This window comes from Lynx rufus, unplaced genomic scaffold (assembly GCF_022079265.1).
Source record: "Lynx rufus isolate CCGP_SWC_20201006 ecotype Redwood Valley unplaced genomic scaffold, mLynRuf1.p SCAF_8, whole genome shotgun sequence".
NCBI lineage: Eukaryota > Metazoa > Chordata > Mammalia > Carnivora > Felidae > Lynx > Lynx rufus.
Window position 1 is genome coordinate 12,008,863 of NW_025814896.1, and position 23,988 is coordinate 12,032,850.

The window sequence follows — 23,988 nt, forward strand, 5'->3', positions numbered from 1 at the left end:
GGCAGAGAGAGAGGGAGACACAGAATCGGAAACAGGCTCCAGGCTCCGAGCCATCAGCCCAGAGCCCGACGCGGGGCTCGAACTCACGGACCGCGAGATCGTGACCTGGCTGAAGTCGGACGCTTAACCGACTGCGCCACCCAGGCGCCCCGGCACAGGGCATATCAGCAGGAGTTTGCTGCTGCCCAGACAGACCCAAACAGCAGCGTGGCCCTGCCAGGTTTCCAGTTTCCAGGGATGTGTGACTGACTCTAGAATGAGGATCCCAGGGTCTCATCCCAGAAAAGAGATCCCTAGGGTGACATTTCACCCTTGTGGGAAGGACCCGTGGCTGTGTGGACACTGGCACAGCCTCTCTACCCTCTGCAGAGTAGTTCGCAGGGGCTAGGAAAACTGAGCCTGGATGTGCAACTCTGGACGCAACTCCTTGAGCTCACATCCTGGCTCTGCCATTTACTGGCTGTGTGACTTTGGGAAAATTACTGAACCTCTCTGTGCCCAGTTTCTGCATCTGTACTGCAGAGAGAATAACAAAAACCTCCCTTATCAGACTGAAATAGGATTTGAATCATTTAATACAAGGAAAAGGTTCAGTACAATGCCTGGCATATAATACAGGCTGAATAAGTACAAGCGGTTATTATTATAACAATAACTATTATTGTTAATTTTCAAAAGAGAAAGGTCATTTTTATGCCCAGGAAGATATGGATAGTAATATTCATTGCAGCGTGACTTTTAATAGTGACAGATTGAAAACCATCTAAATATCTCTCAGTAGGAAATGGCTGAACCAATCATGGCACATCCACACTATAGAATCCTGTGCAGCAGTTCAAAGAGAGTGCTTGGGGAAGGAGAGAGAGCTGTGTGGCCTGATACGAAAAATTTCTAAAATCTAGTGTTCAGCCAAAAAAACACAAAAAACAAAAACCAAGAAGCAGAAGGATACGAAAAGCCTGAAAACTTGCGCAAAACACAAAAATGCAAAGCCGTCTATCAGTAACGTACATATGCAAACGCACAGGAAAACCATCTTGAAGAGCCGCTGTCACTAGCACGTGCAGCTATTTACATTTAAATGTAAAGTCATTAAAATTAACTAAAATTTAAAATTCAGCTCCTCAGTGGTATCAGCCACCCTTCAAGGGCTCGGCAGCGTCATGTGGCCAGTGGCTGGCGGCTAGCATATTGGACGGTGCAGGTATAGAATATCTCCATCGTTTTAGTACATTCTGTCGGATGGTGCTGGTCTGGATGGGTTAAAAAAAAAAAAAAAAGCCAAACTGAGGGAAACTCTGCATGCAATAACTAACTTGGAATAAAAAAAAAAAAAGTCAAATTGATAATAGCAATTACCCTGGCACGGAGAGAGGAAGGATTGCAGACTATCGTTTATTCTTTGAGCAGGTGTTTATTGAGCACTTACTCTGTGCCAGGCACTATCCTTACACTGGGACCTCAGCTGTGGATACAATGGATCCAACTCCCTGCCCTCTTGGGGGTTTTGTTCCAGGGGGTGGTAGGTCGTGGAAATGGGTGCCTTGGATAAAGAATGCTAGCAGATGGCACAGGGTGATCATTAAAGACATTTTTTACACTTACCTGCATTTTTTATTTTTATTTTTTAATGTTTGTTTAGTTTTGAGAGACAGAGAGATACACACAAGGATTGCAAATGGGGGAAGGGCAGAGAGAGAGGGAGACACAGAATCGGAAGCAGGCTCCAGGCTCCGAGCTGACAGCACAGAGCCCGACGCGGGGCTCGAACTCACAAACCGTGAGATCTTGACCTGAGCAGAAGTCGGATGCTTAACTGCTGAGCCACCCAGGTGCCCCTCACCTGCGTTTTTTTTTTTTTTAAATGAGGAGCCTGCTTTTCTTGTGTAATGAGAAATTTATAAAAGGAAACAAAAGTACCTCATTCCTGGAGAGAGGAAACTTGTATTTGTGCCCCGGTTCTGTTCCTAACTCGTGCAGGAAGTGGCGGCTTAACCATTCTGTTCCTCCATTTCTTTACCTTAATGCGCATGAGGCAAGGGCTCTGAGGCCCTGCCAGCCCCTCCACCGTGTGACTGAATGCCTCCGTCAGTCTCTCCACCTGTCCAGAGACCGTGGATTGCTGGATGGAGTTATTTGGAAGTGTTAACAGGTAAAGAGTCTGCAGGAACCTGATACAAGAATCAGAACAAACCCAGGGGGAGAAGGGGGAGGAAGGGTCAGAGGGGAAGGAGGGAGAGGGGGAGGTAAAGGAGGGAGGTAGGGAGACCTTCTGCCGTGAGTAGAGAATTGACTCTCCATCCAGCTTCTCCCGAGGGCTGCCTCAGTGTACCTGTTTAAATCAATACAGAGTTCCCAAGAAATTCTGGCTACAGTCATGCAGACAGACGCTTTTTAATAATAGCTAATATTTACTGGGCACTCACTATGCTCTTGGCATCCTTTAATGTAGATTTACTCATTTAATCCTCAAAAGTCTGTGGGGGTCAATACAATTTATCAACCCCATTTTACAGATGAAAAAACCCGAAGTTCCAACGAACGAAACAACACTGGACTTTTTGATGCGGGAGACTGGGCTTCAACCCAGAGGCCAGCCTCCAGAGCCCTTGGTCTTAACCACCATGCTTCACACCTGCTTATAGTCAACTGGAACATAAAACAGAAGAAATAAAGGCTTTCGCTTGGTCGAAGGAGCTCACGCATGTGGTCTGGATACATCGCCAATTAATTCTTTTATTTTTTTTTAATTTTTTTTTAACGTTTATTTATTTTTGAGACAGAGAGAGACAGAGCATGAACGGGGGAGGGGCAGAGAGAGAGGGAGACACAGAATCGGAAACAGGGTCCAGGCTCCGAGCTGTCAGCACAGAGCCCGACGCGGGGCTCGAACTCACGGACCGCAAGATCGTGACCTGGCTGAAGTCGGACGCTTAACCGACTGCGCCACCCAGGCGCCCCAATTCTGATTGAGGGTGTCGCTTCTTGCTTCTGCTGTCACCAACCACTCTCCAGAAGCAAAGGAATCCTAAGCCAGCCGGTGTCCCTCAAAATACCCGTGGCTCCCACCTCATTCGAGTAAAAGCCTTACTATGATCAATAAGGCCTTCTGTGATCACCCTCCCTGATCAGATTACCTCTGATCTCTTTCCTCCAGCTCCCCCCAGCTCCACTCCAGCCACACTGACCTCCTCCCTGCTGCCCCGACTCACCACCTTGGTCCCTCCCCTGGGCTCTAGTGTGAGCTGTAACCTCTATCACAGAAGCTTCCTGGTGGAGGTGAAGTCTGAGTTGAGGCTGGCAGGTGTGTAGGTGTAGGTGTATGTGAGCCTAGGAGGGTGAGAAGGGTTTCAGAGAAAAGGTGTGTATGTGGGCAGGAGAGGTGGAGGGCGGGGAAGTGGGGTGGGGGCGGTGGAGAAGGAAGGGCACACTGGGATTTGCCTTTCCCTAGCTCACTCAGTCTTTCGGACTGGCACCTTGCTCCTCCTGGCTTGCCATCTGGTTTGGCTACAGGTGGCCTTCAGTTTCACTTCCATTCAATAATTTTTTGTTTAATTATGTCTTTTTCAGGGCGCCTGGGTGGCTCATGTCATGATCTCGCGGTTTGTGAGTTCGAGCCCCGCGTCAGGCTTTTTGCTGACAGCTCGGAGCCTGGAGCCTTCTTCAGATTCTGTGTCTCCCTCTCTCTCTCTGCCCCTCCCCTGCTCATGCTCTCTCTCTCTCTCTCAAAAATGAATAAACGTTAAAAATATACATGTCTTTTTCTGTCTTGGGGTAAGTGTGTGTGTGTGTGTGTGCGCGCACTCTTAAGATCTTGTTTTTTTAATTTTATTTTTAAGTGATCTCTACACCCAACGTGAGGCTCAGACTCACAACCCTGAGATCAAGAGTTGCATGTTGCACCCACTGAGGCAGCCAGGTGCCCTAAGATCGCGTTCTCTTAAGAGCAGTTTCAGGTTGACAACAAAATTGGAAGGGAGGTACAGAGACTTCCCATATACCCCCTGCCCCGTCTCATGCACACAGCCTCTGCTCCTAGGATGAATCTATACTGACCCATCATAGTCATTCACAGTCCCCGGTTTACCTTACAGTGAAACATTCACTCTGGGTGTTATACATTCTATGGGTTTGGACAAATGTGAAATGGCGTATATCCATCGTTAACATACAGAGTATTCTCACTGCCCTAAAAATTCTCTGTGCTCTCTTCATCTCCCCCTCTCCTCACCCCTGGCAACCACGCATCTTTATATTGTCTCCATAGTCTTGCCTTTCCTGGAAGGTCATATAATTGGAATCATACAGTATACAGCCTTTTCTGATTGGCTTTTTCACTTAGTAATTTGCACCGAAGGTTTCCACTCTGGAGCCGTATGCCGTATGACTAATGCCGCTATGAACATTTGTGTACAAAGTTTTTGTGTGGACACATTTTTGTTTTGTTTTTTTTCTTAAGTGGGCACCACACCCAGCAAGGACCCCAATGCGGGGCTTGAACTCACGACCCTGAAACCAAGACCTGAGCCAGTATCAAGTGTCAGATGCTTAACCGGCTGAGCCACCTAGGCATTCCTGGATGTGTGTTTTCCATTCTTTTGTATGTATACCTCGGGGTGAAATTGCTGGGTCATATGGTAACTATGTTTCACCATCTTGAGTAACTGCACAATGTTTTCCAAGGCGGCAGCACCATTTTACATTCCCACCAGCTGCATGTAAGTGTTCCGATTTGGGGATGCCTTTTCATACCTGCTGGTTTTTTGAGACACACAACTGTATGAGCATCTAGATAGAAGGAGGTGAGGAAAGGTGAACAGATGGGCTGGGAGGGAAAGGCTGGTACTTGATCATGCAAGGCTGGGAGGCCTCACAGTCAGGTGTTGGATTTTATTGTGATGTCAGGGGACAGCTCTGGGAGCCTTTTAAGTGGAGAAGAAACATAAACTGATTTAGGGGTGTGTGTGTGTGTGTGTGTGTGTGTGTGTGTAATGTGTATTTTCATTGTTTTTACGTTTAATCCCTAAGTGGATGATAATTCATATGTCCCCCTCCCCCTGCAACAGGTAACTAGTGTTTTAATTTCTTATGTGTTCATTTGGAGTTACTTTTTTTTTTAATGTTTATTTTTGAAAGAGAGACAGAGAGAGAGAGACAGAGCATGACTAGGGGAGGGGCAGAGAGAGAGGCAAACACAGAATCCGAAGCAGGCTCCAGGCTCTGAGCTGTCAGCACAGAGCCCGACGCAGGGCTCGAACCCACGAACCATGAGATGGTGACCTGAGCTGAAAGCAGACCCTTAACCGTTTGAGCCACCCAAGCGCCCCTGGAGTTTCTTTTTGCATGCATAAACAAATACAAACACACACGTGTTTGTTTTCCTACTGTTTTTATACAAGGTAGATACTATCACACTAGCTTTTCCACACACCAATCAGTGTTATCTTAAACACTTTTCCTATCAATGTGTGGAGAACATCATTATTCTTTTTCCTATTATTGCATAATATTCTATGATTTGGTGGATCACAATTTATGCTACCAGTCTCCTCATAACAGACAATGGTTTTCCTTTTTTTTTTTTTTCTGTTATAACCCACACTTTCCATAAGTAATTCCATACAAATGTCGTCTCACACATACATGGGATTATTTGTCGGACAAACTCCCGGAAATAGAATTGTTGGATCAAAGAGGTGTACGCATTTTTAATTTTGATAAACTTTGCTGAACTGCCCTTCAGAAAGGATGGGCCAGTTTATGCCCCACCGGGAATCATGGAGGTGCTCTACGGCCTCGAAGTCTTATCAAGCTTCTGGAACTTTCCCAGTGTGACAGATGGAGCATAGTGGCAATGGAGCCGTTTTTCATGTTTAATGGCCACTTGAGTTTCCTTCTTTATAAACTGTCTGTTTACACCCTTTGTTCATTTTTCTATTGGGCTGTTGTCCATTTTTCTTATCTGCCTCTAAGAGCTCTTCAGACATGAGGGAAAGTAACTCTTTGTGATATGAGCTGCAAGAATTTTTCCGCTGTTTGTCATGTGTGTTTTGACTTTGTATAGGATGGGTTGTTTCTTTTCTCTCTTTATTACTTTGTTTTTGCCATAAGGTTTTTTCTTTTAATGTAGTCAAATGTATTAATCTTTTCCTTTATGGCTTCTGGACTTTAAATCATGGTTAGAAAGCCCTCTTTCATATTTTCTCATAATATCTATGGTTTCATTGTTTATATGTTTTACAGTTCAGTCCAATGTTATCCAACCATGTGTCTCGTTCTGTAGCTTGCTGCTTTCTCACATTGATACACAGAGAAGCTCTAGTTTATTCGTTTTAACTGCTGCATAGCATGCCATCATGTCACTAGTAAAAGCATTATATTTTTAAAATTTATTTATTAATTTTGAGAGAGAGAGAGCACGCGAGTGGTGGGAGGGGCAGAGAGAGAGAGAGAGAGAGAGGGAGAGAGAGAGAATTCCAAGCAGGCTCCAAGCTGCCAGCATAGAGCCCGACGGGGGGCTCGAGCTCATAAACCGTGAGATCATCACCTGAGCCGAGTTGATGAAATCGGATGCTTAACCGACTGAGCCTCCCAGGCGCCCCTGTGAAACCGTATTTTATTAGCCTGTTCCCCTAATAATGAAATTCAGTTTGCAAATTTTGTACTCAATGCTGCAACGAACACCCTGTATGTATATCTCCTTGTGCTCACTTGCCAGAATATCTTTGGAGCACATACCTAGAAGTAGAATTTCTGTCAATCTCTGGATGTAAAGCAGTGTCTGACTCTGGTTTTAATTTGCATTTCCCTGATTAATCTTGAGATGGAGCCTCTTTTCATATGTTTATGGCCCTTCAGGCTTTCTATTCTCGCAGAAATGCCTTTTCAAATCCTTTAGTGCTTTTTTTCATTGGGATGACTATCTTTTCTTTCTTATTAATCTACAAGAGTTCCTTATAGACTCTGGATTTAATTCCTTTGTTACATTGGTTGTATCTTCTCCTGGCTCGTCACTTGTTTTTCCCCTTTGTGAGGTCTTTTGCCATAGAGGAAATATTCAAGTTTGATGTACTCCAGTATATTAATCTTTTCCTTTATAGTTTGTGCATTTTGTGCCATTTTAGGGAATCCCTTTCTCTCCGAAGTCATAAAGATATTCTTCTATGTGTTCCTTTAATCATTTTGGAGTTTTCGAAGAAAAAAACATTTTTTTATAATCTAAAATGATGTCAAAGGAGATTGAGATGCTTTTATGTTCATTGAAATGGGGTATGGGTTAAGAAAACTGAGAAACAAAGCTATAACCTCTGCCATCCTGTGGCCTCTAGCTCAGGGCAATGTTACATTTGCTGTCATGTGGGTTGATTGATTATGGCTGGGCTCTGGGATGTTAAGACCCTAGACTCAGATTTTCCCTCACTGGCTTTGATCAACACTCTTCATTTCTGCCTGTGACTCTGGGGCTTACCTGTGGCCACAGATCCTTGCTCTGGCCCCCATTACCCTGCTCCAAGTAATGCTGCTAGCTCAAAGCCCTCTCCTGGGACTCGGGATGATGGAGGAGAAACAGAAACAGCTGCTTTTCCTTCCCGAGACCATGACAATATCTGATTCTTCCAGACACCTGCCACAACATAATGTCCTTGGCTAATTGGCTTTCCCTGTTGCTGACATGGGCGGCCTTTCCCCTAATCAGCGGTGATATTTGGGGCCCGGTCCATCTCTTGGGAGAGTCCCAGCCTTGGAATGTCACTGTCCTGTTCAGGAACGAGGCTGGACAGGGGCAGCAGGTGGCTTGGAGAGTCCTCTGACCTTCCCACATGAACTTTCCAGCCCCTTCCAAGTCTGGGGCCATTTTAGGATCTTCCTGGGCTTCTGTCTTGAGTTTTTAAGGCCCACCCACGTCCTATTAAGTGTAAGAAAATGTACCCCCATGGCCCACTAGATACATGAGATGTAATCACGTGAGTTCAGAGGCCGTTGATTAGTTGATTTACTATTTTGTAGACATTTTAATTAAACATCAATTAATTTCAACTTTTGGAGCTTCCTTTTTATATTCTGGAGTCAATATTGTTTTTTAGGTCTAACACGTTTTTATGTGCACTTGAAACAATTGGAGACTCTGGCCTGTGGCCTCTGGCCTCTCGTGTCCTTTGGTAAAACTGCCCAGCCCCCAGCTTTCCTTTGTAAGACCAGATGTGCCAAGCCCACTAGAGCCCACAAAATCCCCGAGATTTTGCCAAGCACCCTCCTGTGTATTAAATCATGACCTGCTTCCAAATCATCTTATAGGTAACACCAAGGGATATTTGCAGAGATTCTTGGTCCTCTTGGTAGAGGACCAAATACTCCTCAAGGAGTATTTGCTGGACCCCCTTCACCTGTGTAAGATCTGGGAATGTGTTGAGCTCTCTCCTATGTATAGAATCGTAAGAGTTATTTGCAGAATACCATTTTGTTTAGTCATGGCCTATATTCCCTGCCCCTCCTCTGTGTGAAAACAAGAACTCTTTACACAGGGGCACCTGGGTGGCTCAGTCGGTGAAGTGTCCAACTCCTGATTTTGGCTCAGGTCACGATCTCACAGTTTGTGGGTTCGAGCCCCACTTGGGGATCTGTGCTGAAAGCATCAAGACCGCTTGAGATTCTCTCCCTCCTTCTCTCTCTGGCCCTCCCCCTCTTGTTCTCTCTCTCTCTCTCAAAATAAATAAATTTTAAAAAAATTAAAAGAAGAAATATTCACAGAATGCTGTCCTATCTGTACTATCACTAACCGCAGGCAGAGTTTCCTATTGTTTAGGACCATGGAATCTGTATAGACCATAGGAATCTACCTAGAAAGCCTGTTCAGGGAATAAACACTCTCCTCCATGTAGAATTATTGTCTGCAGAGCCCTCTCAAGGGTCTCTAACTATCTGCAAAGCACATTGGAAAATCAAGGAAGATCTACAGAGCCTTATTCTCTCTATGGAATTAAGTAATATTTGTAGTCTCCTCCTGGGTAGAAAATCATAAAATGCTTACAGAACACTCCTGTATATGGAATTTGAGGGTGTTTGAACATCTTTTCCTTCCTGTTTATAAAATTATGAACTGTCTTTGAGGAACACCCTCAGGTCCACAGAACCATGGAATGCTTGCAAAGACACTTGTTGTGCCTTGAATCTTATATGACTTATAGGATGCCTGCCTCTACAAAATCATCAAGTGTTTGCAGAGCCTCTTTGCCAATCATTATGGAGTGTCTATAGAGCTTCCTTATCTGTATAGACTTAAGGAATGTTAGCTGAACCCCCTTCTTCTGTGTAGAATCCTGGAATGTTGACTGAGTGCCCTATGGTCTACAGTCATAGAACGTTACTAACCACACTCCCCACTATAAAACTTGAGATGTTTACACCCCCACTTACCTGTTGGAGAGAAGTAAGAGTTGCAAAGGGTCACAACCAGATCGTGGAGGGGTCTTAAAAGTCAAAGGAAGAGTAGCCATTTTCTATAAGCTATAGGGAGCCACTAAAGTTTTTTGATTAATACAGTGACATGATGGAAAGTATGTTCTAGGAAGCTTAATACAGTGAAGGAAGTAAATGGGATAAACTGGAAGGCAGTGGCTTAAAAATAATTTTTTAAAGCAAAGCAAAAATCAAGGTACTGATTGATTTTACTAACTGCAATAATCGAAGCGAATGCTTTGATAAAATAAAGACTCATTCTCTAGAGCAGGAGTTAGCAAACTACAACCCAAGGGCCAAATCTGGCCCACTGCCTGTCTTTGAAAGTAAAATTCAATTGGAACACAGCCACATTAGCTGTTGTACAATAGCAGAATTAAGTGGTTGTGACAGAGAATGTAAGGCCTGCAAAAACAAAAACATTTACTATCTGGCTCTTTACTAAAGAAGTTTGCTTATCTGTGCTCTAGTGGGAGAAGAAACACCCTGGAGTCTTTTTTAAATATTTGGATTTTTTGGGTATTTTAAAGTTTTCTCACAGCAGACTCAGTTGAATTCATAAAGTTTCTTTCTCTCATTCATTCATCATTCATTCATTCAACCAATATTTACCAAAGATCTACATTATGCCAGGCCCTGATTTAGGTACTGGGGGTGCAAAGATGGAAAAGAGACAGCTCTTGCCCTCAAGGAAATGTGTTACTTAGCCGTAACTGTCATATGATTTATAAGAAACTGGCTGTGTGAGGGGCACATGGTGGATCAGTAGGTTGAGTGTCCTACTCTTGATTTTGTCTCAGGCCACGATCCCAGGGTTGTGGGATTGAACCCTGCGTCAGACTCCATGATCAGTGTGGAGCCTGCTTGAGATTCTCTCTCTCTCTCCCTCTCTCTCTCTCTCTCTCTCTGTCTCTCTCCCTCTCTCTCTCTCTCCCTGCTTCTGCCCCTCTTTCTGCTCATGCTCTTGAGCTCTGTCTCTAAAACAAAACAAAATAAAACAAAACAAAAAACCCACCTCTTTATTGATTAAAAAAAATTTTTTTAATGTTTGTATATTTTTGAAAGAGAGAGAGACAGAGTGTGAGCAGGGGAAGGGCAGACAGAAAGGGAGACACAGAATCCAAAGCAGGCTCCAGGCCCTGAGCTGTCAGCACAGAACCCGACACGGGGCTCAAACCCTCAAACCGTGAGATCATGACCTGAGCTGAAGTCAGATGCTTAACCCACTGAGCCACCCAGGAACCCCAAAAACCCACCTCTTTAAAAAAAAAAAAAAGGAAAGAAAGAAACCAGCTCTGTGACTTTGGTCACGTTCCTTAATCTTTCTAGTTTCAGTTTCTCTGCTAATGAGGATGATTGTACCTCCCTCAAGATGTTTTTGTAAGGTAACTGTGTATAAAGTGCTTAGAACAGTGCCTGACACCGAGTAAGTACTATTTAAGTGCTTCTTTAAATATGTACATACACTTGAACTTACATCCTTGTGCACATATGCACATATGAAGCACTGTGACTAGTGCTCTACTAGAGGGGTCTATGGTCACCCTATGTAGGAGAGCTATATGTCTGTGATACGCGTATGTTTCTGTATTTATGTTATACTTCAGTTAAAACGAAACAGGAAAACCTCAGCAGGTACAAAGTGGGGGTAAAATGATGGCCACCAGGGCTAAGTGGATTCAGGACTCAAATTATATCATCAGGCCTCAATTTCTCCTTGTTGCTTACATCAGTCTCTTTGCATACACCAGCTTCATCCCCACGTTTCACATGCTGACAAAATGGCTGCCGTTGCTCCAGGCTTACAACGCTTCATATTAAAGTCCAGTGTGAAAGACATGGTTGGCTTCTCCAAAGGCACAAATTTAAATTTCTGGGAGTTGAGTCTCATTGGTTCTGACCAGTCTGCCCAACTCCAAACCAGTCACTATTACCAGAGGAATACGATGTTATGACTGACCAGGCTGGTTCACATAACAAGTCTGAAGGTAGAAATGGAGTCAGCAACCCCAAAGCACCACCCAGAATGAAAGCAAGAGGTGAAGGCAATCGGAGCTGTTGCAGAAGGTGAATGAATGTTAAGTGACCATAAAAGGCCAATAAGTGCCTGGTACCAGGACGACATCATCATCATCATCATCATCATCATCTTTTCCAGTTAGCATTTATAAAAATGCCTGGCACATAGTTTGGTACGTGATAAATATTTGTTGAATGAGAAAATTACTTCTATCAGCTAATACTCCCCGGCCGCAACCCTGTTATGCCTTTGGCCTACCTGTCCAGGATAGAAAGACAGTGGCAGAATTTTTAAAAGGGATGTTCCTCATATCTTTGTCTCTATAGAGGCGTTTCATGGCCGAGGGACAGAACCTTGGAAAAGTCTGATCATAGCAATTGTGGGTGAGGCAGGAAGTCACAGGAACCCTCATTCACTGCAGCCGGGAGTTTAAATGGGTACACCCATTTTGAAAAGCAATTCAGAAATAGTTAAGCAGATGTGCAAATCCACTCTTGCATGTACGTGCTCTGGAGAAACTCTTGCCCATATGCATAGGATTGCACAGAAGGGTGGTGTTAGGGTTACTGCTGCTGTGTAGCAAACCAGACTTGTGTGTAAACGGTAACTATTTTATTATGCTCATGGATTTGGGAAGGGCACAGTGGGGACAGCATGTCGGGGGGCTTCAGCTGAGAAGACCGGAAGGTCACAGATGGGGGCTGGAATATCTAAAGGTTTGTTCTTGGGGCGCCCAGGTGGCTCAGTCGGTTAAGCGTCCGACTTCAGCTCAGGTCATGATCTCGCGGTCTGTGAGTTCGAGCCCCGCGTCGGGCTCTGTGCTGACAGCTCGGAGCCTGGAGCCTGTTTCAGATTCTGTGTCTCCCTCTCTCTCTGACCCTCCCCTGTTCATGCACTGTCTCTCTCTGTCTCAAAAATAAATAAACGCTAAAAAAAAAAAAAATTTAAAGGTTTGTTCTCTCTCACGTCTGGTGATTGATGCCCGCCGTGGGCTGGGATCCCCACTGGGGCCGTTGACCAGAGCACCCATAGGTGGCCCCTCCGTGTGGCTTCCTCACGCATGGTGGCCAGAGGTTCCAGAGATGTGTGTCCCCACCAACAAGTCAGAAGCTGCGTAGTGTCACTTTCCACGTGTTTTTATTGGCTATAAATGACTCACAACCCCACCCAGCTGCAAAGAAGGGAGGAATGAAGAAAGTTCTAGAAGAGCAGGAGGATGGAAAATATTTTTGAGACCATCTTTGGAAAATGCATTCTGCCACAGTTGTTCCTTGCAACACTGTGTGAATTGGGTCCACATCCCCTTCCCAAATCCCTTGGGGCCAGATGTGTTTTGAAATTTTGAAAATCACAGAATTTTGAAAGATAATATGAAAATAAAAACGATAATATGAGACATACACTGAATATTTACAGAACACCTCTTGAGAGGGATGGGGGTTACTCTGTAAAGGAAGATCTACATGTTTCCTCAGGGGAACATGCAGATATTCACAGTGAGATAAAGATTATAGACAGCTTTCCGTCTACTGAGGTCAAGTTTTGCCACTAAAGATGTTCAGGTCAGGTCAGGTCTTGCTGCGAAATAAACTATGAAAAAGCTTTTAGGTTTTAGGTTTCTTGGATTTTGAACTTTAGCTAAGAATCTATGGACCAGTAGTAGCAAAAAAGAGGAAACGACCTAAATAGACATCATTAGGAAAAAGGACTTAAAAACAGGCCTCAGTATATGGTGAAATGCTACACAGCCGTGAAAATGAATAAACTCAAGCTACATGCTTCACTGTGGACATGTCTTATAAAAATAATGTTGAGAGAAAGCATGTTGCAGAGAAGTGTATGCGAGCAGGGGAGGGGCAGAGAGAGAGGGCGACACAGAATCCAAAGCAGGCTCCAGGCTCCGAGCTGTCAGCACAGAGCCCCACGCGGGGCTCGAACTCAGGAATCGCAAGATTGTGACCTGAACTGAAGTCAGATGCTTAACTGACTGAGCCCCCCAGGCGCCCCTTATTTCTTGATCATGATGGGGTGACGGGAGTTTCCTCCTCACTCTGGAAGTCAGCTGGTGGGGCCTCAGCTCTGCAGAACATTGTTCATTATTACGGCAGAGGGAAAAGAGTGGCAAAGGGCGCTGGCTCCGTGAGCTGCTGGCAGGAAGTGATAGTCACTTCTGCTCTGAGCCTCAGTTTCTCTGAAAGGGGCTGATTAACTACTGCCTGGCTAAAGCTTACCAGGGTGAGCCACCTAGTCGATGCCCGGCCAATAGGCATCCCTGGCGTCGGAAGGACTCAATGCCAGGGCTCCTTGGACATAGAGAGCAGTTATGCACAAGTCAATGATATTTATCTGCTCACGCCTCTGGGAGTTTGACCTGAGATAGTTTGAAGTGTATGATGTTATCACACTACTGGTGATTATTGTCCACGGATTATGCAATGTCTTCCTCAGGGCGGGTTCCTGGAATCTTTCCCAGTAAAGTATGAGGGGGTAGGAGGGGCATGCTATCTCTTACTTTAGGCTGTGGAGCCTCTTCTTTATGTGTTTGCTTTGGGCAAGCCTGTTAATTAGGTGTTGACGAGCAGACATGAGGGCCAACTTTTGCTTTCTGGGATTTCTCCAGGGGCCTTCCTTTCTTTAGGTCACTCCCCTCCTCCAAAACCTTCAAGGGCTCCCTATGGCCCACAGGAAAAAGTGTGAGAATACCAACAGTGATTGAGTATTGCTACACCCAGACACTTTATAGGTACTATCTCAAATCCTCCCAGAAACCCTGGAAGAAGGAACCAGATGTGGAAATGGAGGTTCAGAGAGGTGAAAAGACTTGCCCAGATCACAGGGAGAGAACAAGGAAGAGGCAGGCCTGGCTGGCCTCCAGGTCTTTTCGATTCAATTCAGGGGCCCCTGCTGAGCCATGGGGTCCAGCCACCTCCAGCCTCACCCCTCGTCTTTTCCTTGTCCTTGGACTGAGCGGCTGTTCCAATCAGGCAGGCAGCAAGCCTGTCTCAACTCCCTTTCAAAGACCATCTAGAGGGGCGCCTGGATGGCTCAGTTGGCTGAGTGACCGACTTCGGCTCGGGTCATGATCTCATGGCCCGTGAGTTCGAGGCCCACATTGGGCTCTGTGATGACAGCTCGGAGCCTGGAGCCTGCTTGGGATTCTGTGTCTCCCTCTCTCTCTGCCCCTCCCCTGCTCATGCTCTGTCTCTCAAAAATAAATAAAATGTTAAAAAAAAAAAAAAAGACCATCTAGAATCTCACAGAACAGCTCCCCTGACTGCTAGCCCAGGGGTCCTGTCCTCACACCTCATACCGGTTACCCAGTTTCCTGTCAGTGCTGCCCCTGGGCTGCAAAAACCCCTGGATACCTGCCCATCGTGCTTAGTGCACACCTGCTATTCCTTCACCTTCCCTCCAACAATTATTGAGCACCTGCTGGATGCGGGGCACCGTGCTAGATGCAAGGATGTAGCAGAGAATGAAACAGAATCTCTGAAATCACAGAGCTTATGTTCTGATAGGGGAGACAGAAAATGAACCAACAAACACACACGTGTATAATATAATGTCGGGAATGAAAAGTACTATGAAGAGAAATAGAGCTGGGTAAGGGGAGAGAGAGTCCTGTGGGGGGGGGGGAAGAAGATATTTTAGAGAAAAGGTCTCTTAGAAGAGGTGACATTTGAGCAGAGACCAGAATGCAGTGAGCTTGTTTGAGTGGCTGAATAGGAAATTAATAATGAATGAATGAATGAATGCGTATTTGAGTGACTTGGAAGCCTAACTCAGAAATGAGAAGGTTGAAACACACACACACACACTCACACGTACATGCACACACAAATACCCCGCGGGCGCCTGGGTGGCTCAGTCTGTTAAGCTTTAGAATCCTGATTTCTTGATTTTGGTTCAGGCCATGATCTCACGGTTTGTGAGATCGAGCCCCGCGTCTGGCTCAGCGCTGATGGCGCAAAGCCTGCTTGGGATTCTCTGTCTCCCTCTCTCTCTGCCCCTCCCCTGCGCTCTCCCTTTCTCTCTCTCAAAATAAAGAAATAAACTTAAAAAAGTGTCAAGCTCCAAAAAAAAAAAAAAATCAAAGAAAGAAGTTGAAAAAAAAAACCCAATCTTTTTCAAGATCTTGTTATTTCAGATGGAGTAGTAGGGGTAGAGATTGGTCATCAGAACCTAGGCCAGGGGTAGGGAGGCTTTCCTGTCTCTTTCACAGTGGAACAGCTGAACTCCTTGCCCACCCAGGCGAGGGTGGGGGTGGATGGTAAGGGAATCCAATTGTAGAGACATTTGGTTCAAGCGGGCTGGGTCTCCACCAGCCTTTTCCTAATTGAAGCCCATTTTGTGTCGTCCAAGGGGGCTGGACCCTCTTTCTCCCTGCCGCAGCGTGGTCAGAAGTGCACAAGTCGGCCTACTCACAGGGACAGAGGCACCGAGCGCTCAGCCTCCCGGCTTTGCTCCTCCTTCTCCGTCAGCTTGACAGCCTCACTTTCCTACTGCTCTGCCCTTTGAAGCGCCCTCAAGCCTTGGCTGTAAGCTGTCCCTCCCTTGCTCAGAACCAGCGGCCCACACACGCTATGGAGGTGTGGATTTCCTCTGCTTTTTTCAGAGCTGTAAGCACCTTTTCATATGCTTATTAGCCATTTAGATACCTTCCTTTATGAAATGCCTGTTCAAGTCTTCCCCCGCCCACCCCTTATTTGGTTGTCAGTCTTGTTTCTATACCTGTGTGGGTTTTTTAAAAATTCTGGGGGCGCCTGGGTGGCTCAGTCGGTTAACTGTCCGACTTCAGATCAGGTCATGATCTCGTGGTTTGTGAGTTCGAGCCCTGCGTCCAGCTCTGTGCTGACAGCTCAGAGCCTGGAGCCTGCTTCAGATTCTGTGTCTCCATCTCTCCCCAACTCACCCCTGCGTGTGTGTGTGTGTGTGTGTGTGTGTGTGTCTGAAAAAATAAATATTAAAACAAATTTTTTTTAATTCTGTATATGAGTTCTTTATAAGCTACGTATTTCTGTTTCTTTTACTGTACTGCCTATCATTTCTCTTACTGGTGTCTTTTGATGAAGAGAATTTTTTATTTTAATGCAGCCTCATTTATCACAATTTTCCCTCCTGGTTGGTGTTTGTGTCCTCTGACACATTTCTGCCCACGTCAAGGACATGAAGATAGTCTTTGTTTTCATCTAAAAGCTTTTTTGTGATCGTTCACATTTAGATTTACAATCCATCTTGAATTGATTTTGTGGATAGTGTGAAGTAGGAGTGAAGAGTCTTTTTTCCCCCCATGGAAATCCAACGGATCCAGCACTGGTTTGGTTAAACAAAACGTTGCATGGTAATATCTGGGTGTTTCCTGTATCATTTGCTCAACTTCCCTATAGGTTTAAAAATGTTTTAAATAAAATATTCGGAGAAATGATGAAAAAAGGTACAGAGACGGTTGTAGGTAAGTAAGTACATACTATGGAAATAATTCCAAATGCGATCTGTAAGTCTTGATTTGATGCTGTTGAGAAAAAATAACAGCTATAAAAGACATTCCTTAAACAATTGGGGAAAATTGGGAAATTTGGGAATGTACTGGCTATTACAGCATATTACAGTATGATTGTTCACTTTCTTTTAAAAAATTTTAAAGTTTATTTATTTTGAGAGAGAGAGAGAAAGAGAGAGAGAGAGAGAGAGAGCACAAGCAGGGTAGGGGCAGAGAGAGAGACGGAGAGAGAGAATCCCAAGGAGGCTCTGTGCTGACAGAGCAGAGCCCGATGCAGGCTCCAACCCTTGAAGCGTGAGGTCACCACCTGAGCCGAAGGCAGATGCCCAACCGACTGAGCCACCCAGGTGCCCCAATTGTTCATTTTTTTTATGTTTATTTATTTTTGAGAGAGAGACAGAGTGAGAGTGGGGAAGGGACAGAGAGAGAGAGAGAGAAAGAGAGAGAGAGAGAGAGGGAGGGAGACACAGAATCCGAAGTAGGTTCCAAGCTCTGAGCTGTCAGCCCAGAGCCCTACGTGGGGCTTGAACTCACAAACTGCGAGATCATGGTGGGGCAGGGGCCGTGGTGTGGGCCAAACAAAAAGGAGTTACAGGTCAGATTATTCCAGCCAGTTTGAGATTTCTGGTCTAGGGCCTCAACTCAGCTCTCACTTACTCTGAATCACGTCCCTGTAGAGGTGGGCAACACTGGGTCCATTTTGTAGGCAATGAATAGAATCTGAGGGGTAAATGACTTGTTTATGGTCACACAGCTAGCTGAGACCAAGCCAAGATTTGAACCCAAATCCGAGTCAAAATTCCCTGCCGAGAAAAGCAGAGAAATTTTGTTGTTTAAGCTTCTTCTGCCCCATCCCATTTTCCAGGGGTGTTGGTTAGGTGAGAGCTGTGTGCATTTACCACGTGCCTGGTTTGGCATGGATTACTCAAATCCTTGCAACAGCTGGATGCAATTGTTACTAATAATATCCGCCATTTTACTGAGAGGCACAGAGAGGTTAAGCAACTTGCCTGAAGTCACTCAGCTAAGAATGGAAGAGATAGGAGCCATGGAACCTAGACGGTCTGGCTCTAGAGCCCTCACTTACAGGCTCAGACACTGCAAAAAGTATAAATTACCTTAGGAATAGAAAGTGGGATTATTGTTGACTCTCAAAGAATCCCTCCTGATTGCTTCTGGCATTCCAAGACAGCCTCACAGTTCCTGGGAGATGTGTCTACACCAGGAACGCTTTCCTCTCCAATTCAGCTGGAAGGCTCTGGAAGCTGGGCTGGTTCTTCTGACCTGGGGCTGATCTTAAAGCATTCTTTTGGTTATGGTCACACACACTATCCTACGGAGTAGGATACCAACTTGCAGGGTGCGAATTAGTAGCCAGATGTAATGTTGAGGTAAGTTACCACCTAGTGGTCACAGGTCTGCCTTGGGAGACAAGTCAGTTTTGATTTGAGCCCTTACTGCAAGGCTTGGGGGAATTGCTTCCCCTAGGAGCCTCAGTTTCCTCATTTGTGTAATAGCAATAGTAAGAGCACAGACTGCAGGGCTGCTGGGGCAGTTTAACGACATAAGTAAAGCTCAGCGTCTCTCAACCCAAGTCCTCACGTTGATAATTGTTATCATTACACTCCTTATGATTCTGTGGGATGTGGACCCTGCCTAGAGATCTAACCTTTATCCTGGGTTTGGATAACCTGGGGACAGAGGAGGCTTTCTGACCTCAGGGCCTTTGTGCCTGCTGTTCACCCTTTTATGTCTCATCCCACGTCACCTGGTCAATGAGGCCTTCCTTAACCACACTAGCCTGCCTCCAATACGTTCTCGTGTTTTATTCTGTTCGTATCATTTATCAGTACCCGATACTACGAACTGATTTGTCTCCTTTTCTCCTCGCTTTCGAGCGTGAGTTCACGAAGACAGATTTTGTCTGTTTTGTTCTCTGTAGCATGCCCAACACCAACAACAGTGTCTGGCCTATGGCCTATGTCTGGCTTTTAATAAATGGTGAGGTGAATTAATGAATGAATGAGTGAAGGTGTATGCCGAGCCCTTATGCCTATAATCCCCGCTCCACTGTCGCAGTAGGCGACCAGCAGCGTCAGACATTGCAGACGGCCCCTTGGCTCCCGGGCTGGGGGCGCCCTTGCGCGGAGCCCACCGGCACTTGAGCGACGCTCCCCGAAAGCCTGGGCGGTGGCCGCGCCAGGAGAGGGGCTGTCGCCATTTAGCGACGTTCCCTGCGGGCCGCCGCTCCGCCGCGGGAGCCGAACCGGGGGGTCGGGCGGCGAGGGAGCGCGCGCCGGTCTTTTGCGACGGTGCCCGGCGGCGCTGGCCCCGCCCCCGGCCCGCCTCCCGCGGCCCGCCCCGCCCCGTCTCCGCCGCTGCGCTCGCTCCGGGCCGCTCAGGCCCCCGCCCGCTCTATGTGGCCCGGCCCGCGGCGGCCGGCGGCTGGGAGCGGCGAGGCGGCGGCGGCGAGCGGCGGCCCGCGAGGCCCGGGAGGTGGTGGCCGAGGCCCAGGCGGCGGCGGCAGCCCAGGAGGCGGCGGACGGGGAGCGGCGGGAGCAGGCTCGGCTGCAGAATGCGCGTCCGCCGGGGGCTGCTGCGGCTGCCGCGCCGCTCGCTGCTCGCCGCACTCTTCTTCTTCTCGCTGTCGTCCTCCCTGCTCTACTTCGTCTATGTGGCGCCCGGCATAGGTAGGAAGGAAGCCTGGGGTCCTGGGGGGGGAGGCGCCGCTCCGGCCTCGGGGAGCGGGGGAAAATCTCGGGAACCCCTCGCCCCACCCTGACGGCGCGCCGACCCTTGGAAGACCCCGGCCGGAGGCCGCCGGGAGCCTGGCCGCGGAAGATTGCGGGGACCCCGGCCCGACCCTCGGGAGACCCCACGCCCGGCCTTCGGGGGACGCCAGGACGTTCCCGCCCTCTGCACCCCGACGGGCCCCGGAACCCTCTGCCCCCGCCTGCCTCCCGCGCACCCCCGGCCCTCCTTACTCCATCCCCTGGCGAGCCCGACGATACCTTCGCCCCCAGCCCCCGGGCCGGGACGCCCCCTTTCCCGCCCTTGCCTCCCTCGAGCCCCCCCTTCCCGCCGCTCGGCTCGAGAACTCCCGCTCCTCCTCCCCCGGGGTCTCCCGAGGCCCCGGTTCCCGGCATTCCGCGGACCCCGAACCCTTTCGGCCCTCCCGCCCCTCCTCGCCGAGCCTCGGTGGTGGGGTCTCGAGGCGCCCCACCTTCCCGGTTCCCATCCATCCTTCCCCTCTCTCCTCCCGGGTGAGTCCACCGTTTCCTGCTCCTCCTCCCTACCCTTTCTTCCCTCCACTTTCCTGTTATATCCACCTCCAGGTTCTCCTCCCCAGCGCACACATTCTCCTCCTCCAAGTGGCCCCTTTCCTTTCCGGGTGGCACCCCCCCCCCCACCTTATGGCGGTCCACCCCCCCTCCCATTCAATCTGTTAAACCCTGAGCGTCCCACGCCTCCTCCCCGTCTCCATCTCCCCACCCCCCACCCCCAAGGGCACACCCTTGTTACTCCGCCCCGTACCTCTTTTCCTTCCCCAAATTCTCCCCCCCGCTCCGGTCCTCGGCCGCAGTTTCTTCCTGAATGAAGACTTAGGCAGAGGGGCTGTCTGGACCCTTCCACCCTTTTACTTCTCTCTCGTAGCCTTGAGGGTAGAAGGTGGCCCTTCAGTATCCTGTGGTGCCTGCTCAGGGACCCAGAGGACACGTAAATTGGCCCAAGAGGAGGAGATGTGATAAGAGCCTTGGGGGAAATGGTGCCAGGTGGGAAGGAGGAGCATGGAGAAAAAATGGAATGGGTACTCATTCTTCTGGAAGGCATGTCCTTTAAAGGCAAGACAGCCCCAGGAGAAACTGAACACTGCCCAAGCATAGACTTTGTAAGACCACAGAGCAGACAGACATAAAGGACATGAAGAAAGAGATTGGAAGGAAATACAGCATGAGGGTTAAGGTCAGAGGACACCGAGGTCGGACTCGAATTCAAATCCCTGCCCTTTATGACCTTGGGCAAGTTACTGAGCCTCAGCTTTTCTCCTCTGTAAAATGGGAGTACTAAACCTAGCCTCATAGGGTTTTAAGGATGGAAGTAGATACATTCTTTTTTAAAGCACTTACGATGCACAGGGAGTTTTTGTACGTGTTTTTTTAAAAAACAGTTACATGCAACTTTGGAGAAAGAAGGGAGTAGATGGAAGGTTTAAAGAATGTATTTGACTGACAGGGTGTCACCACACGCTCCAGAGAAAACTTTAGTTCAGGGTGAAAAATGACCAGAAGATGCTGTTGGGGCTGGGGCAAGGAGAGTAGATTCTGCTATAAAAAGTCTGGGTCATTTGGATGTTAGGAAAGGGTTGATGGGTTCACTATAGGGGCATGCCCTTTAGGACTGTAGTAATGCCTAGTGCCATTCTCTGTTGACCTGTCAACACTGAACTAGCTGAATAGAGAAATTTCCAGATAGAGCAGGAGATTCTCTCCTGATTTTTTTTTTTTTTTTAAGAGCGTATTTCACTTGCTGGTTAATATTGATGCTGTATACTATAAATGAAACCTGGAAAGATAGAACAGGCACCATCTGATTGTCCTAACAGTTTATGAAGTATCTTAGGGAAAAAACATCCCTCTGGGAGAGTATAGTATGTGGTCTGATGGATCAGATTAGGAGAGAGGAATTTTGGCAGAATGAGAACAGGTGAGTAATTAGTGGAATTAATTGAGAAAAGAGGTCATTAGCATATTAGTTATTAGACTTACTAACAATGGGTGTGAGATGATAGATTTAGACCTAGACGTATTCTTGCAGCCATAACCACTTTCCGTGACAGGTTATTTCTGTTGTTTGTACATAAATCAACCATATCCAAATAGCAGAATAATCCCACTGGGATGGTGATCACCCTTGAGATTAGAAAGGTTAGAAGGCACATTCTCCAGCAGAACTCACCAACTCAGTTAGAATTCCTCAACAATAAATTTTTAGGTCAGTGGAACCCCAGTGTAAAATGATGAACATTTACCATGCTTAGATTCCTGTATCATTGAAAACTGAAAAAGATGCGGTGCACTTACATTTTCACTAGTTTTTCCTTAAATGGAAGTCTTCTAAAGGGCCGATCTTCTCAGGATTCAACTTCTGTTAGTGGAGAATGTCAACTGCACAAAAGATGTGGAATGGCTTTAGGGTTCTTGTAGGCACAGTTATACTCAGCTGTTTGGTGGGATTTTTGGTCTCGTTTTTGTTTTTGTTTTGTTTCGTTTTTTAAATCTTGGCTTTCCTGTTAATACACTTAATTTCTCAAATGGCCAGCTTTGGACAGTGGGGTGGCAAATCTTTCCAAAGGTTAAGGCAATCTAGAGAAATAGAAGGTTTTATGTGCCTTGGGTTGTCAACACCTTAATTTGAGACAGTTATCAAAATGAGCTTAGAAAATAACATTAGGTTGAACCATTTGAAATTTCTGTTTTTGCAGGTCAAAAACAGTTGTATGTTGGCAGTGTGATAATAGCTTAACCTGATTCATTTCCAAATAATGACATTTCTCACTTCTGGCATAATGGAAAGTGTTAGTGACTTATATTTCCTTCCGGGTTTAATTTTTTCCAGTCCTGCTTTTGATTTGCTTTATATACCCAGTGATCACGTTTTGCTCAAAGGCCTACAGAGAAATCATCAGTCCAAAAAGTGTGTTACAACTATATTCAGAAATAAGTAGACTTGAATTGAAATTGAGGTAAGAGAAAATTAATGTTAGTTATAAATATTTTAAAGTTGTTCATATATGATAGAATCCAGCCACAATTTTAGCCTGCCCACTAACTTAGTATTTTTGAGTTCTCATGCCAGCTTTTAATGTTGGTGACCTTTCGTCCGAGAGCAAAGGGCAATATCCTGGACTTGAGGGTCATCTGAAATAGGGGTAATGGCACCATTCGACTCGGAAGATTGGATGTGAGGACTGTTGCCTGCTAGATATGAGTACACTGTGCTTGTAATAAGTACAAAGAGTTCCCAGCCGCTTTAATACCCCTATCCCAGTCCAGTTAGTGATTTCAAAATATGGCTTCACTGCATATTACATTTTTGTTATTAATTCAAAGGTAGTGTTTTATATCAGCAGGTTGAAAGTAGAAATGAAAAGGATGGGGCAGAAAATGTGATGAAGGTGGTGGGTTTGAAATGTCTGAAGCAGCAGCTGATCTGGGGATAAAAATGTGTAGGAGCCTCTCTAGCCCTGCCCCAGCCCCAGCCTGACCGATTCCCGTGTATTTAATCGCTGCTTCACCCGTCCTGGTGAAATATCCCTATTCCTTTCAGAGTTCTGAAGAAAACTTTGAACTTATTTATGATCCTTTAACTTCAAGAAAAAAAAATCTAACAGCTCAGAGTACATCTATATATTGCAGTCTGACCAGATCTTATAGAAGATAAGAGAAGTGAACTATTTATAGATGTACATAGGCTGATTTAAAAGCATCTTAGTAAGTTTATGGGGCTGTTAGATGGGAAGGTTGTATAGAGGTTACTGACCTTTGCAAATTGGTAAAATAGTTACAAATTTTGAGAGAGGTGCTGTGCATGGTTGGAGGTAATAATCTATGTATTGACGGAACTTTATTAATTGAAGTTCTGCCATTGAAACTAATTTTTCTTTTGTCCTTGGATTACCGAGGAGAGGAAATGGGGAATGATTTTTCCCTTTTGGCTTGCTTAGTTCCAAGAAAAGTTTGATTTTTGGTTGGCTTTTGGAAGGCAGGAATCAGTAATGCTAATCCCACCTGATTTGACCAAATGACCTTGAGCAAGCCACTTGATTCTCTCTGATCTTATACTTGACAAAACCCCAAAGCTGTTTGAAAAACCAGAACTTCATCTTAACCAACTTTTTTTTAAAAATTTTTTTTTAACGTTTATTTATTTTTGAGACAGAGAGAGACAGAGCATGAACAGGGGAGGGGCAGAGAGAGAGGGAGACACAGAATCTGAAACAGGCTCCAGGCTC

General features: G+C 46.3%; 1 protein-coding gene across 1 annotated transcript in view; it reads left to right on the top strand.

Moving 5' to 3' along the window:
• Window positions 1–19,531: 19,531 nt before the first annotated feature.
• B4GALT5 (beta-1,4-galactosyltransferase 5) overlaps window positions 19,532–23,988 on the top strand; it is a 73,449-nt gene continuing 68,992 nt past the window's right edge. The window contains exon 1 of the mRNA XM_047068031.1: window positions 19,532–19,666. Within this exon, the coding sequence (XP_046923987.1) occupies window positions 19,552–19,666 (115 nt within the window). The 5' untranslated portion in view covers window positions 19,532–19,551. The remainder of the gene's footprint in view (window positions 19,667–23,988) is intronic.